Consider the following 14,640-nt stretch of genomic DNA (forward strand, 5'->3'; position numbering starts at 1 on the left):
CCGCGGGCCTGGAGCACGGCCGGGTCTAATATGCCCGGAGCCGAGGCGCGATGAAGGAGAAGTCGAAGAATGCGGCCAAGACCAGGAGGGAGAAGGAAAATGGCGAGTTTTATGAGCTGGCCAAGCTGCTCCCGCTGCCATCGGCCATCACCTCGCAGCTGGACAAGGCGTCCATCATCCGACTCACCACGAGCTACCTGAAGATGCGCGCTGTCTTTCCCGAAGGTGAGGCCGCAGGTGGGCGGCCGGGAGCGCTAGGGGGCCCAAGCGGGGGGCCAGAGCTGGCCCGGAGGGGCTGCCTGAGCCTTCCGGCTGGTGCCAAAACATCTTGGGGAGGTCGCTCCGGGAACTTCGTCTCCTCCTGGAGAGAGGGGCCAGGGCCCTGGTGCCAGAGACACCAGGCCATCTTCTGGCCCAGGGCTGGGGGGTAGGGGGGGCGAACCAGGGATCGTTCCATGAGCGTACTAGTCCAATCTGGTCTTTCTTCTTTCCTTCCTTCCTTTCTTCATTTCTTTAACTCCCCCTTTTATTTTTTTCCTTCTTACTTTCTTTCCGTGGAGGGGAAGCACAGTGCACCCGGGCCGGAGGTGAAGGGTGCTTGCTGGTCCCTGGGAGAGAGTGGAGTACACCAGGAGGCCCAGGCCCTGCAGGCCCCAGCTCCCAGCAGAACACTTGCAGGGACTTGGGCCTCAGACTCAGGCCTCTCAGGTGGTCTCTTCTCTGCTCGCCGTTCTTGGGGCTGGGACTCTGGAGGTCCGGGTGGGAGAGACTCACCTCGAACAGGTGAGCCGAGATGGGGCAAGAGAGAAAGGGAGGCGGTTAATTCGGAAATGGCAGGCGGGCCTGAGCATAGTCTTCTTTTCTAGATTGGATTATAAGCCCGGAGGGGCAGGAGCCATGGTGGGCAAGGGTCGCCAGGACCCACGGGCCCAGCAGGCTCTCAGCGGTCAGAAGTGGTGGCGCACTGGGTGGGCATTCCCTGCCAGCACACGGCCCGTGGGTGACAGTAGCTGCCAGGCGGGCACCTCTGAGCAGCAGGGCTGGAGGAGGCCCGATCACCACAGCATCCCTTTTGGTGTCCCGGTGGTTCTGAACCGACCACCTTCCAATGTCTCTGTCCCCAGCCATGTTGGCCGCGGCCTGGCGGAAGGGATTAGGGCTTGTCTGAGACCCTCTGCTCCAGCACCTGATGGGTACCCCCCAACCTGAAGGCCGAGGAGCCACTAGAGCTGTGGCAGCCTCTGGAGCATCAGAAGCCGGTGCATGCCTAGGGAGACCACTTTAGCCACAGGGCACGGGGAGGGTCGCTGCAGAGCCGCGACAGGTGTCTCTCCAGCGCAGGGCGCCTCCATTAAGGCAGCTCCAGGCCCGGCAATCGACCTAAAGTCAGTAAACTCGCCCTCTTTGCGGTGGGCGCCCCTAAGCCTGTTATTTGTAATCGTCTCTGGGTCATAAACTGCCCTGTACACCACCTCCCGGCTGGAGCTCCTGGGGCCCGGCCCCCAGCGTGACCTCCAGCTCGGCAGCGTGCTGGCTGGGGAGCTGAGCGCCACTGGCCAGGGAGCTGAGGGGGCCAGAAGCGGTGGCCTGTCCTCGCCGGAGCCTTCCAGCTGCGCTGTGCGGCCAGGCGGGCACTTTCCTCCCTGGAGCAGGAGCCTGTGACCCGGCTGCCACAGCCCAGAGCTCTTAGAAGGGAAAGTTCTTTTCCTTTCCCAGCCCGATCAACCGAGGGGCCCCCCTCCCCGCTCCTGCCCGTCCCGCTGGGAGCCGCGGCCCAGCGGACGCTATTTGTCGGCCCTCCAGCGACGTAGAGATGATTCCTCCCCTGCTGAAGTTTTCAGTGAAAATTAAAGGAGAATTGGGTTTCCTAAGAGCCGAGTCTCCTTCCAACCCTGGGAGGAGGGATGGTAACGGGTTTGCTCGGGTGAACCGTTTCTTAATCCACATACTGCAAAGCAGGTGTGGAGCCCAGACAGGACATAAGCCTTCTCTCCTGTCCCCCTCCCACCCCACTGGAAATACAAATTACAAAGACATGATCAGAAGATTAAATGATTTCAAGTGAGCCAGAAATTGAGGCCTGGAGAAAGGGGCTGATTGCTAGCCACTTGTTGTTTGGGGCTTTCCAGGAAAGCGGCTAAAAACTGGAAAGCGGTGTGTATCTGCTCCTGCAAACATTAAACTGGGTCTGTAGGTTCCAGTGCTGCGAAGCGAGGCTGCAGGCCTTGGGACCCCGAATTGCTTGGCCCTGAGCAGGTTGCAGGGGTGCGCTGGCTGTGGTCTGGCCCTTGAGCACCGGGCCCCTGTGCTTTGTTCCTAGTGGTCTAGTTGAGGGGCGGCCTGGGCGTCTCCTGGGCGTGACCATCGAGACTGGAACTCCAGGAGGGGTCGGGGAGAGCTATGTGGCCCTAGAGTTTTGGAAATAGTCCCGAACCTAAGGGGGTCCCGATTCCTCCAAAATGGGGAGCAGGCGGTGATCTAGACCGCAGCGCTTCCTGCAGCGCTGAAGCTGGGAGCAGGGGCGCTCGCCTGCACGGTGGGCCAGCAGCCTCCGGACGCCTCCCTGCGCTCGGAGGCCTGGGGCCTGCAGACCTTCCCCCTCCAGTCAGTCTGCGACTGGAGAGAAGAGGAGCTGGGTGCCTGGGGCAGAGGAAAAGAAGCGTTTAGAAAGACCTCAATTACGCAAAATGACTCGTGCGCCCCTCCCGTGGCTCTGAAAGACGAAGGGTGGGAGCGCGGAAGCAGCATCCGAAACTGATTTAAGCTGTTCTCGGGAGACTGCGCCAGGGAGGCGGTGCGGCAGGCGGTGCGGGAGGCGGACGGGGCCTGGCGGAGCCGCGAGGGTCCGGACGCGGGCGTCAGGGAGGCTTTAGCGGCCAGCCCGGTCCTGCGCCGCGGCGGGAACTCCTGGACCTGCTCCGGCTCCCGGCAACGAACGGAAAGATACCGAGCGGACCCGATGTGCCCAGCGCGGCCTCGCTGTGTGATAGCCAAGCCGGATCCCTGGGTGAAGAAGAATCTAGAAGCCAAGTTAGGACTTTGGGAGTTAGAAAACGAAGAGCACAGTCCGAGGGACCACAGAAATCGCCAGACTAACCCTCAGTATTTGAGGAAATTGAGACCTGAGAGGGGCGGGCCTTTCCCAAGGTCCCTGCGAGGGCAGGGCTGGCGGGAAGGCCGCTGTGTCGCCTGTGCTTCTGTGCGCAGGAGAGGCCGCTGGCCTCGGCTCCTTTCATCCCGAGACCCCCAGGCAGGAGGAGAGAAAGAGGAGCTCGGAGAAGCCCCAGGGCAGGGGCAGAGAGACGACTGGAGCCAGGTGGACACTCCGCGGAGAGGCCAGTCCGCAAGCTTGGGGGTGCTGGCAAGCCAGACAGCCGGTTCAAGGCTCAGCTCTGTCAAGCTGCCCCGCTGGGCCTCGGTCTCCTTGTCTGTAAAATGGGCCCATTAGCAACTCCATCGCTGCGCAGGGTTCCCGGGATAGGGTATGAGGAAGCAGGCGGGCGCAGGTGGAAATCTACCGTGTTCTTACTCCAGTCAGTCATTCCTGTGAAGCTCGCTGCCTTCCTTGGGCCAGATGCGACCTTAACGGTGGCGCGCCCCACTCGGTGGACCTCCGGGACTCACTGCCTGGAGTTGGAAGCTGAGCTGTTTTCCGGGTTCCCACCGTTTTCTCCCCTTTAACTGCGAACTGAGAAGTGGAAGGTAGAAGGGCAGGGAAGAGGGCAGGAGAGCAAGGCTGGCTCCGGCAGTGGACTCGGAATTGAAAGCTTAGTGAGTTAATGTGGTTGGGAAGGCCTGCTACTCACAGGGCTCAGGGAAACGCTGGGGCCCAGGGTCTCCCTGCCCTCTTTGCAGCGTGGCCTTCACTTCTGGAGAGGGGGCACTGTGGAAACACAGAAGCACCCGGGGTGGGAGAAGTCTGCTGCTCTCTGGCCGTAGCTGCATGGTGAGCACGCTGGGCAGGATGCAGGGCAAGCTCCCCATCTGGTGATCCACGCCGGGCCCCAGGAGGTGCGAGTCAGAGCTGCGGGAGCTCCCCGGCCAATCACCAGGGTCAGGCCTCTTCCTAGGAGCTGGGGTTCCTGTGCCCAGCTGTGGGGCAGAGGGTGGCCTCCCCTCCGGGCACTTGTACCGAAAGGGCTCGAGGAGGGACTGGCTGCAGGTCCCAGCTCAGGAGTGGAGCTGGAAGCTGAGGCCAATCGTGGGAAGAGAACAGAGCCCCTCTTCCCGCTTCCCACCAAGATCCCAGACAGGTGTGGGCGAGAGAGAGGCAGGAACTGCAACACTCACCACAACTTTTTACTGCAAAGAAGTGAACATGTCACACGCACAGTAAATGGGGTTGGAGGCCTGAATTATTCCAGTGGCTGGATTTGTCTGGGTTTACATTCAGGCAGAGTCCTTCCCACTCAATGCGCGTGCGCGCGCGCGCGCGCGCGCGCACACACACACACACACACACACACACACACACACACACACACACACACACACACACACACACACACACACACACACACACACACACACACACACACACACACACACACACACACCCCTGAGTGCCAAGGGGAGGTGCGGGGGTCAGGGCGGTCCTAGAAATTGTTGTCGGGAATGGAAACGCTTTGATTTAGAGGGTTTGGTGAGGAGAAACTCGCCCTAACCCGACATGGAGTCACAGATCCGAGGCCTTTCCCTGCCGCAGCCCGAAATAATGTAGTTTGTTTTTTTTAAGTAGACTTATTTTTTAGAATAAAGTGGGTTTTTACAACCTTCTCCCCGTCTCTACTTGGAAGCCTGCCAGGCTGTGCGCCGGGTCCGGGAGGGAAAGTTCACAGAGGCGGAGCGGGAAGCTCGGCAGTGGCGATGGGAACTCCAGAACTGCGGGGGCCCTGGAGGTGGGAGCGAGGATGTAGAGAGCGGCCGCCGCAGATTCAGCTCCCGGAGGCCAGCGCCCAAGACCGGCTCGGGGCGCTCCGGGGCGCGGACTGAAGCCTGGCCGGCGCGGCGCTGGCCACGCGCGCTCCTGAGCGCGGACTTGGCCGAGGCACCCTCCCATCCTGCAAGGTCTAAGCATCAGGCGACCAAGTCTCCGGGCGCTTGCGTCGTCCGTGGTCTGTGCATGTACGACACTGGCCCGTGGCCAGGCAGGCCGGGCTGGAATCCCCTCCCTTCCCCCACCCAGAGCCAAACCCTGTCGGGGCATCTCTACCTACCACCCCCTTCACACACCCTCTGGGCCGCTGTGCAGCTGTGGGTTTCTAAAAGGGTGCAAGGGCCGGGCTTTTCAGGGACCCAGTGACCGCGAACCATTCCAAAAGCCAGAAGAGGACTGAATTGCCACCATTTTAGATACCCGAGGTTGCCCTCGGGGAAGTGTGAGAACCGCTGTCCATCCTGGAAGTTCTTAGCCGAGTCTAGACCCTTCTCTGGGGCAGGACCCATTGGTCACTGGCCACAGTAAGTCCTGCTCACGGGTCCAGAGGAAGGAGCGAACCTAACTGCCTCCTTCAGGTCTCAACTCATGTGTCACCCTCACCTGAGAGGGTGACCCTATCTCACAGTGAGGGAACCCCTGCACACTGTCCCCTTTACTGGGAAATCAGATCGTTTGTGTGATTTGGTTTATGGTCTGTGACCTGCACCTGGCTGAGGACCTGGTACAGCAGGCACCCAAGAGCTGTTTGTTGATTGACTGACTGAGCACCCAGAGAGGAGGGACCATATTTAGATAGCTTCTGTGGTGGGCAGGGCCTGACGGGGTTTAAACCAAACGGCCCGCTCGCTGAGTGTGGGTACAAGTGCAAGCACCCACGAACCCTTGGAGGCAGAGGGGAAAAGGGGACACTTGGCTCCCTTTCCCTCTGACCTAGTGGCTGACCCCCCTCCCCAGTGACCTGGCCAGCTGGATTCCCAGTAGCAGGGAGTGCCCATCTGATTCCCCTATTGACACATGTAGGGCAAGCAGGACCCCAAACCCTGGCCGGAAACTACAGGCCAGGGTTGGAACCTCCCCTGTCTTGCTCCCCTGCAGTCACTGGGATGGGGTGGGGTGGGGATTTCCCAGAATCAGGCCAAACAGACCACCAATGGCTGATAACCTTGGAGGAGCTTAGCGCAGTCTCTTCTTACACTCCTGCCCTCATTTTTCTAACAAATAAAGCCCTTTGTGAGGTCCAGATAAGGGCCACAGGCCTAGTGCCTCACTTTTTCAGGAGTATGTATGGCTTTATAGTAACAAGATGATTTTTTTGTTACAAACCTTCCCTTATTTAGTCTCTGCATTCAGCCCAAAGTAGATTTTTATGGGCCCAGGGGAAAAGTCTCGCCCATAGAGGTTTCTAATGGAAGAGCTGGCAGCACTATCACCCTGTGAGGTGGCGTGGGGCTAGGGATGCTTAAGGAGAGCCTCCCCACCATCTGCTCCCCCTTGTGTCAGGTCCAAATCCCCGCTGGCAAAGCGGAGGCATCAAGAAATAAAACGAAAAATTATAATGATGTAAGAGAACAGGCTTTGAATCATACGGAAAAATTGTCCTGTGCGGCCAATGCACTTTTTGCATGTGAGGCCAGAGCTTTCGACAAGGCTTTTGGGAGATCCAGGCAGGGGAGTTTGGTTTGGGGGTCATTCCCGAAGAAGGTGCAGATTGCCCCAGGCCCTGTCAGGAGCCAAGGCTGGAGGCGGCGCTCACTGTCAACAGGGAGCCTGGCAAAGATGGCTTGGCCCAAAGCAGGGGACGGGCCCAGGAGCAGGGTAACGGGCAGTTACAGGGGCGCCTTTGTCCCTTTTCGGACACCAGAATTCCTGGGCCCTTATTATGTTTTTTCTTCATTCAGGGCCCGGAGGCTTCTAACTTTTGGTTCTTTCCATTTCTGGTTAAATGGAGTCAACGCCACCACCAGTAGGCCAGCCTCTTGGGCTGGGGAGGAAGGACCTACCGTGAGAGCCAGTGGCCCTATAATATGGTCACTGTGGTCATCCTTGGGAGTGAGAGTGAGGTGGGCAGTGATTTCCTGGGGTTAAAGAGACACCTCCGTTCACGTGCTGGAATCTGGGGGGTGCGGGGCTGCGATCATATTTGGGAGATCAGAATATGTGGAAATTAGCCACTTCCTCATGGGGAGACCAGGATAAACCTCTAATTCTAGAGCCCAGGAGAAGAATGAAAGGCCATCCCTTTCTTAGTTGCATAATAGAAATTGCCGAAAGAAGGGTCTCCAATGTCTCTGCGGGGGCCCTGGGCCTGGAGGTGCATTTTCCGCCTGCTAGGATCGAGGGTTCCAGAAGCCGCGATGCCCCGGGCGCCCCAAGGACAGTGGGGAGACCCAGTGTGCCTGCGCGACCCTCTCCGGAAACCCACTCGCTGCCGCCTGCTTGGAGGGGCTTTTCGGTCTTGGGAATGGGCCTCGGATTCGCTCTGGTCCCTGGTCGCAAACTCCCGGAGCAGCGGGCAGGGGGCCGGTCGGACCTGCAATTCTGGTGGGAGGGGAGACGGACGCGCCCGCGCGACCCACAGCTCACCCGCAGGGTCGCAGCCCTGGTGGGAGGCGCGCGAGGGGCCTAGAGCCTGGGGGGCGTTCTTCGCAGGGGATGGGGGGGGCGTTGCTAGCACAGCGGTCCCCGGTCTTTGCAGCCTCGCGCCCGGCCCGCGGCGCTCGCTGGAGGGTTTCGGGCCAGGCCGCCAGCAGGACGCCTGGGAGCGGCTGGGGTTCTCCCAGCAGGCGTTTAGCGCCGCAAACTCACCCGGGCGTGCAGGCAAAGCCTGGGTTCTCCGGGGACACAGCAGCTGAGCCGAGGGCGCAGGAGAGAGATGTTCTGTCGAGCTGGGCTGCCTTGGCCCTGGTGCGCCTTCTGTAACACCTGTGGCCTTCGGGGAGGTGGTGGGGGAGCAACGGAGGCCTTGGAGGGACAGTTAAGCGGAGGGGCTGCGAGACCCCAATTATGTGCCAACAAACACCTCCCAGTTACCGTCTAGTATACACACGGCTCTCCCCGCCTTCGGCCCGTACCCCACCCGCCGCTGGCGACTTAGGAGTTCGCCTTCTGGAAGCCCCCAGGTAACCCCTTCCCAGGCTGTAGCTCTTGGATTAGAAGAGTGTGGGCGCTCCTGGGGCCCCTGTGAGGGCTGGAGAGTCCGGGGCGGGGGAGGGGAGAGATTACAGGGGGTTGAAAAAGTTTGGGTTTTTTGGTTTGTTTTGTCGTTTTAATGCCGGAAAAGCTGCCTCCAGGACGGCGAGGGCTTTACGTTCGGGCCTCTCTGTCTGGGAAAGTGCATGGCTGCCGGCGGCGCAGGGAAGGGAGAGAGGAAGGACCCTTGGGGGAATATTTACTGGTCAAATCGATATCCCCGTTTGGCTACGAGGATGGCGGATTTCACAGCAGATTAGATTACTTTGTGGCATTTCAAATAAAACGGCAATTTCAGAGCCGTGAGCACGTGGGCGACCCACGAGAGCTGTGGGCCTGGCCGGCTTGGACCCAAGGCCTCGGCGGGAATTTCTCCTCTGGCCTTTTACTTTTTAATCAAAGGCAAAGGGGCGACGGCTGGCGGGGCGCCGGGTGCCCAGGCACCTGGCTGGGCGCTGCTGTTTACCGGTTTGCCTTATTCCCCGTCCAGGTTTAGGAGACGCGTGGGGACAGCCGAGCCGCGCGGGGCCCCTGGACAGCGTCGCCAAGGAGCTGGGATCGCACCTGCTGCAGGTAGTAGGACCGCCGCGGGGTGAAAAGCGCCGCCGCCACCAACGGCCCTGGCCCGCCCGGGTAGGGGCTCCCTTCCGACCCCACCGTCCCAGTCTCCAGGGGTCCCTCCTCAAGGAGCCCCGGGCGGATCCACAGGCCGCCCCCAGGCTGCAGAGGTCTCCCGAGGCAGCGATCGGACTTCGGGCCAATTCCCCCCAACTCCCCTCGGAGGGCCGGGACTGCGGGTGGATTCCGCTCAACCAGCCCCCCATCAACCCCACACCTGGCACCCTCTTCCCCGCCCCAGCCCCAGGACTCTCTAGCCCCCGAGACCTAGGCCGAAGCGCGCCCCTGGGTGTGGTTCAGTCCTCTCCAACCTTACTTCCTTCGGCAAACTTTTATGGAGCTCTTGCTCTGTGCCAGACGCTGTGCCAGGCGCCGGAGCCAGAGAAGGAGGGATCCGGCTGCTCTGAGCCAGAGGGAGGCAGAGCCTAAAGCATCTGACAATTGTGTGTGTCTGGAGAGGTTGCAATAGAGAGACAGCATCAACAATTATTAGCAGTTGACATTTACTGAGAGTTTGATACCGGCCAGCTGTTCTAAATCTTACTATATCATCTCTCTTCACCAGCCACCTGGAGTGTGTCCTATTTTTAACTGCATTTTTTTCAGAGCAAGAAGTTGAGGCACAGAAAGGTTAAGCAACATGCCTGAGGTTCCACAGCCAGTGGTGGAGCCTTGTTCAACTCAAGTGGTCCAGCTCACAACATGGTGCGACCTCCGGGGTCACCTGGCTCACGGAGGAAGTCCTTGCTTGGTTGTGTCAGCCGCTTAGCGCCCCAGCCCGGAGCCATTCAGTCCGCGGTTACTAAACCGCCCCTGACCTCGGATTTCCTTCGCGGTGTCTGGGGCTCGGGTGGGGTAACCGTGCGCACGACCGGCCACTTCCAAGTCCGCGGCTGGCGCTAGGAGGGCACAGAAACGCCTCGTGTCTCGGAATCTTTCAAATGCCCTTTACAGAGCCTCATCAACGACCCGATTCATTCCCCCTCCCGTCATTTGTCTCTGCCACCGAAAAATGCCTACCGAGAGCTATTTTGCATTTTCTCCTTCTATTTTGTGTTTTCTTTATAAGGGGGGGAAAAAAAGTTGGCTACGGAACTCTGTGTCTTGGGTCAGCGAGTCGGCTCCGCGCTTCGCAAAAGCAGATCTTTTCAAAACTCTTTTGCCCCAAATGCCCTAGCGTGATTTATTTTTTTAAATGCATGAGCTGGGGAAGAGAAGATCCCGGGATGTATTTGAAACCCGAGGCTTTTACAACATAAAGCTAGTGGTGTGGGAGCCGGCCGGGAAATGGTGCTCTTGGAGCCCTTCCCGCGCGCCCTTTGCTCTGCCCGCAAGCTCGGGTCCAGCTCCGTGCGCAGTATTTTAAGTGTTTGATGTTCCTACATATTATAAGTGACACTAATATCAGAGACAACTAAGTGCCAGGGAGTTCCAGTGAAAACCTGGCGGCAAAGTCAACGCCCCCAAGTTTCTCCACTGTACGTTTATTTAATTCCGGAGTGTGTCTGTGGAGGGGCGGCTTTGCAGTTAATACACTCGCAAGCGCATTAGGTCGTTTGCAGCTATGAAAGCATAACCAACATTTTCCATTAAGAGTATTATTTTTTAAGCTACCGCTGGCAACCTTCAGAATTTAATTTTGATAACTTTTTCTCTCTTACTCATATGGCTGGCTGTCTGATACTATTTCATTAAATGTATCTCTTTAATTATTTCGGAGTTAAGCAAGAATGCAAAATGTGCCAAAACGTGGATAACTTCAGAAATTGCTGAATAGTTTATATCTTTGAGAAGGAGTTTAGTTGGGGAAATATTTTGTAGCCGAGTTGGAAACATGAAAGTCGGGCTTATAATCAAGATGTTGATTTCAACCTCAGCACAGGGAAAGCTAATGATAGCTTAGTTGGCAAAGAAGATTTTGCAGCAAAACTGTATTTGAGACGCAGAATGTAAGGATATCTTTCAGGTTTCACTTCTACATTCTTTTTAGGCCCCCCTCCAAAGAGGGGGCGGATTTAGAAAAACCAAAGGTAATCTGGTTTCAATTACATGCTGTAAAAATAGCATTTGTGGCCAGAAATTAATTTGGAATATTTTTTTATGGGGGCAATGTTGTGGGTTGTATGGGCCTTTCACCAACTTTATTGCTTTTCTTTGGTTCTGGATCTAAAATACGAATGAGTAAATAAAATGCAGTTTCCTTTTTTCAAAAATAATTTAGTCTTTTTATCCTTGCCACACATAAATATGATCATTACCCTTTATTTGACTTAATTACCTCTTATAATTTTACTTTTTTTTTTGAGGGCTAGCCAAGTTAGGCAAAATCAGAATATCATTTAGGTAGCTTTAATTTTTCAGAAATTGATACTTTTTCTCCTGGAATTTTGCAAAGGTTGTTTGATCTCTTATAATTAATTTTGTAGACATAGTCTGTTAAAAATAACCAGGTATTTTATTTTCTGGGGAGTGGTAGTGTTCGGAATTTATTATTCACATGGTACTTAGGGATAACTAGAAAATTGTGGCGAATAAAGCCTATGTTCTAGTGGTATGACATGAAATGGTCTATACAGTGGTAGATTTTCCGCTAAGTACCATAGAACTCCGGATTTGTGCTAAGTGCTAAAATAACCCCAACAATAAAGCTACTACGTTTAAACTGAGCATGATAGGACTTCTCGAATGTTTTGCGTGATTTTTGTGATGTAGATGTAAGACTGTTTTTAAAGTCCTTTAAAAGCATTTGAGAGCCTGGCTGGGGAACTAAACCTATAGTCCTTCTCTTGGCCCCGGGGCGCCGTTTCTGCATTTGGCAATATGCGTTGATTGAATACTTTCTACATTTCTCCATCCCAGTGCCCGTACGATGATCAGATTGAACTCTGCCGTCTGCTGTCTCTCACCCTGGTGCTCTTTCTTTTGCAGACTTTGGATGGCTTTGTGTTCGTGGTGGCGTCTGACGGCAAAATCATGTATATTTCGGAAACAGCTTCTGTACATTTAGGCTTGTCCCAGGTGCGTACTGACTAATTTTATGTGCCACCAAAGTAATAAGTTAAGCGTTGGCGGATCTTGACAGCCTTACCCAACTTGAAAATGAGTCCGTCTTAGTGTCTACTTTTGTGCCTGAACGTAATCCAAAATCGTCTTTTTCGGCCGGCCCGCGGGGCTTTTCTTCTCCGTGTTATGTTTCACTTTTCTACTTTCTTTTTCCTTTGGGGCTAATGCTTCGTAATGTCTTTGCAACAGTCAGCCTTGTCCAATAGCCTGGACTCCGCTTATACAGTAAAGTTCTCTGCTGCTAACAAGAGCTTCACAAAGGGAGGTTTTTCAGTCCACGCTTGACGGTCTGCACGTGGTATTGTGAGTTGCTATGAAAGAGAGGCAAGCTGATGTAGAGCATGGATTTTATGCGGAATGTGCTTTGGGGAGAGAGAAAAGGGTGGGGGCAGATTTATGAGTGTTCACATGGAATTCAGGGTAATTTTTCCTGAGTTTTTCCAGTTCAGTGGTCGTTTCAGTAAAGCATTTTATATGCTTGTGATAGAAACTCATAAAACTCAGTTTACTACTGTTTTGCACAGCAAGGTCCTGGTTTCTTCAGAACATTTAAATATTACCTATTTTTCTGAAACTGTCTTCTAAAAGGGGTTCATTCCCTAGAGGAGAGAGGTGCACTGTTTTCTCTATCCTGTCAAGCCAAGGGTTTGGTAGAGGACTTGGCTCCTTGTCTGGGCTGTGGCCAGTCCGGATGGTGGGAGAGTCTACTGATGGTTGCCATTCACGTTTCGGATTTCACAAGCATGGATCATGATTCTCAGAGTCACATTGTTTTATACATATAGGGGCTAAATGTTTCTTTACATTGTGAATTATCAGAGTGCTTTTTTTCATTACAACTGAAGACACACTAGAATTAATTAGATCCAGGAAATGGGCTCCCAGGAGGCACATGAATAATCTGTGCTGCACCAGCCTCCCCCTGTAGTTAAGCCAAAATAAAACATGCCAATTAAAGTGGCTTGGGCTTTCTCATTGAGAAACAAAATTACCAGTTTGGAAACCTGCATCTGGTGTATTCCTCTTCTTTTTCTGCCAAGATGTTTTTAAACTTTCCATTTGTTTACAACCTTCTTTTCCGATGGATATATATCCTTATTCATGTCCAAGTGGGTTTCCGCGCCTGTGTGTTTTCTTCTGCAAAGTCTTCTAAAACGAATCACATATTAAAATTGTTTGGCGTTTTCTGTTCTCTTCCTCTTCTCTTCTTTTATGATACCGGGTCTCCCAGATGAGATTTATTAAGGCTTGTCTCTTTCACCTATGTGACTCATGGGATTAGTGTACTTGTAGAATGGGACATACTATTGGAAATATGAAACTTTCTCTTTTTATATTTTCCAAAATTATTATTCTCTGAATTTCCACCTCATTATTCTCTGAATATTTAGAATTATTTAAGGCCCTTTACTTAGACCCAGCCTGGTTTCTACTCCTGACTTGATTTGTGGCTGAGTGCCCTTGATCAGATTCCTTAACTTTTTAAATTGTAGCTTACAAAACCTTTGATAAGTCTTATAATAATGTCACAAACAAGACAAAACATTTCACATACTTTAAAAATGGCTGGTCAAAAAAGAAAATGACTGGTCAAACATACTTTAAAATTGATAGAGCCACCTTTATTGAATATTAAATTTAGATCTGAGCTCCCTAGCAGTCAAAGCAAAAAGGGAAATGCATTTTGTTGTATGGTTTTCATTGTCTGATACGGGCAGGCAATTGACCTCTCTGCACCATAACTTAAATAAGAAAATAATGCCCGCTCTACTACTCTTTTAGGATCATAGTGAGAAACATACCAAGGGCCCATGTGATTTATAAACTATAGGGAGCTCCACAAAACCAGGCATTGTAAGTTTCATTAGAACTGTACTTCAAATAGCACAAAAGTCGCTTCAAATAGCATCCTTTGGTGGGCACATATTAGGGATAATTAGTCATGGGGAATGTTCTGGCACATCATAAGGCACTGTGCACATATCAGGACCTTCCAGTTCATTCTGTCAGGCTGCTCAGTCTGGCATTCTACATCTCTCTTTCGCTCTCTGTCATTTTTCTCTTTTCACATGGGAAATAAAAATGATTGTTTTTGAACACAATAATTAAGAATGACCAAAACATTGGATAGGTAACAAATATATCTCCTGTTCATGATAAACACCACGAAAGGAAATTTTTTTCTTTGGATTTTTGAATTTTATTTAATTTATTTTTTTATACAGCAGGTTCTTATTAGTTACCTATTTTATACATATTAGTGTATACATGTCAATCCCAATCTCCCAATTCATCCCACCACCCCACCACAGCTTTCCCCCCTTGGTGTCCATACATTTGTTCTCTACATCTGTGTCTCACTTTCTGCCCTGCAAACCGGTTCATCTGTACCATTTTTCTAGGTTCCACATATATGCATTAATATACAATATTTGTTTTTCTCTTTCTGACTTATTTCACTCTGTGTGACAGTCTCTAGATCCATCCACGTCTCTACAAATGACCAAGAAAGGAAATTTAAGCAGAATTGGAATTTAAATTATATTTCCTTTTGGTCCTAATGCAGACGTAAAACTTTGTATATCATAATTTTGTATTTTCCAAAAAAATTGTAAAGATGCCTTTTGTCTGTATGTTGCCAGGAGAAGTGTCAATTTAAAATAAGTCAAACTGCCTGTCCGTGTAGGACGGCTAATTTTTTTCCGATCTCCTGGCGGGACTATCTCACTATCAGTCTTCAGCTGCAAAAACGCTTTCACGCTGATGTCTGGGGAGTGTTTCATGGTGAACTGTTTAAATAAGCAACAACAAACTTTCCCCTCAAATCTGCC

At 53.1% G+C, this 14,640-nt stretch overlaps 1 protein-coding gene across 3 annotated transcripts in view; it reads left to right on the top strand.

The window, feature by feature from the left end:
• Nucleotides 1–50: 50 nt before the first annotated feature.
• SIM2 (SIM bHLH transcription factor 2) overlaps nucleotides 51–14,640 on the top strand; it is a gene marked incomplete at its 5' end in the record, with an annotated part of 46,476 nt that continues 31,886 nt past the window's right edge. For all 3 annotated transcript variants that reach the window (XM_082655577.1, XM_082655578.1, XM_082655579.1), the window contains 3 exons: nucleotides 51–225; nucleotides 8,619–8,701; nucleotides 11,675–11,764. In XM_082655577.1, the coding sequence (XP_082511703.1) occupies nucleotides 51–225; nucleotides 8,619–8,701; nucleotides 11,675–11,764 (348 nt within the window). The remainder of the gene's footprint in view (nucleotides 226–8,618; nucleotides 8,702–11,674; nucleotides 11,765–14,640) is intronic.

The sequence above is a fragment of the Grampus griseus genome (genome assembly GCF_964374135.1).
Source record: "Grampus griseus genome assembly, chromosome: 5".
NCBI lineage: Eukaryota > Metazoa > Chordata > Mammalia > Artiodactyla > Delphinidae > Grampus > Grampus griseus.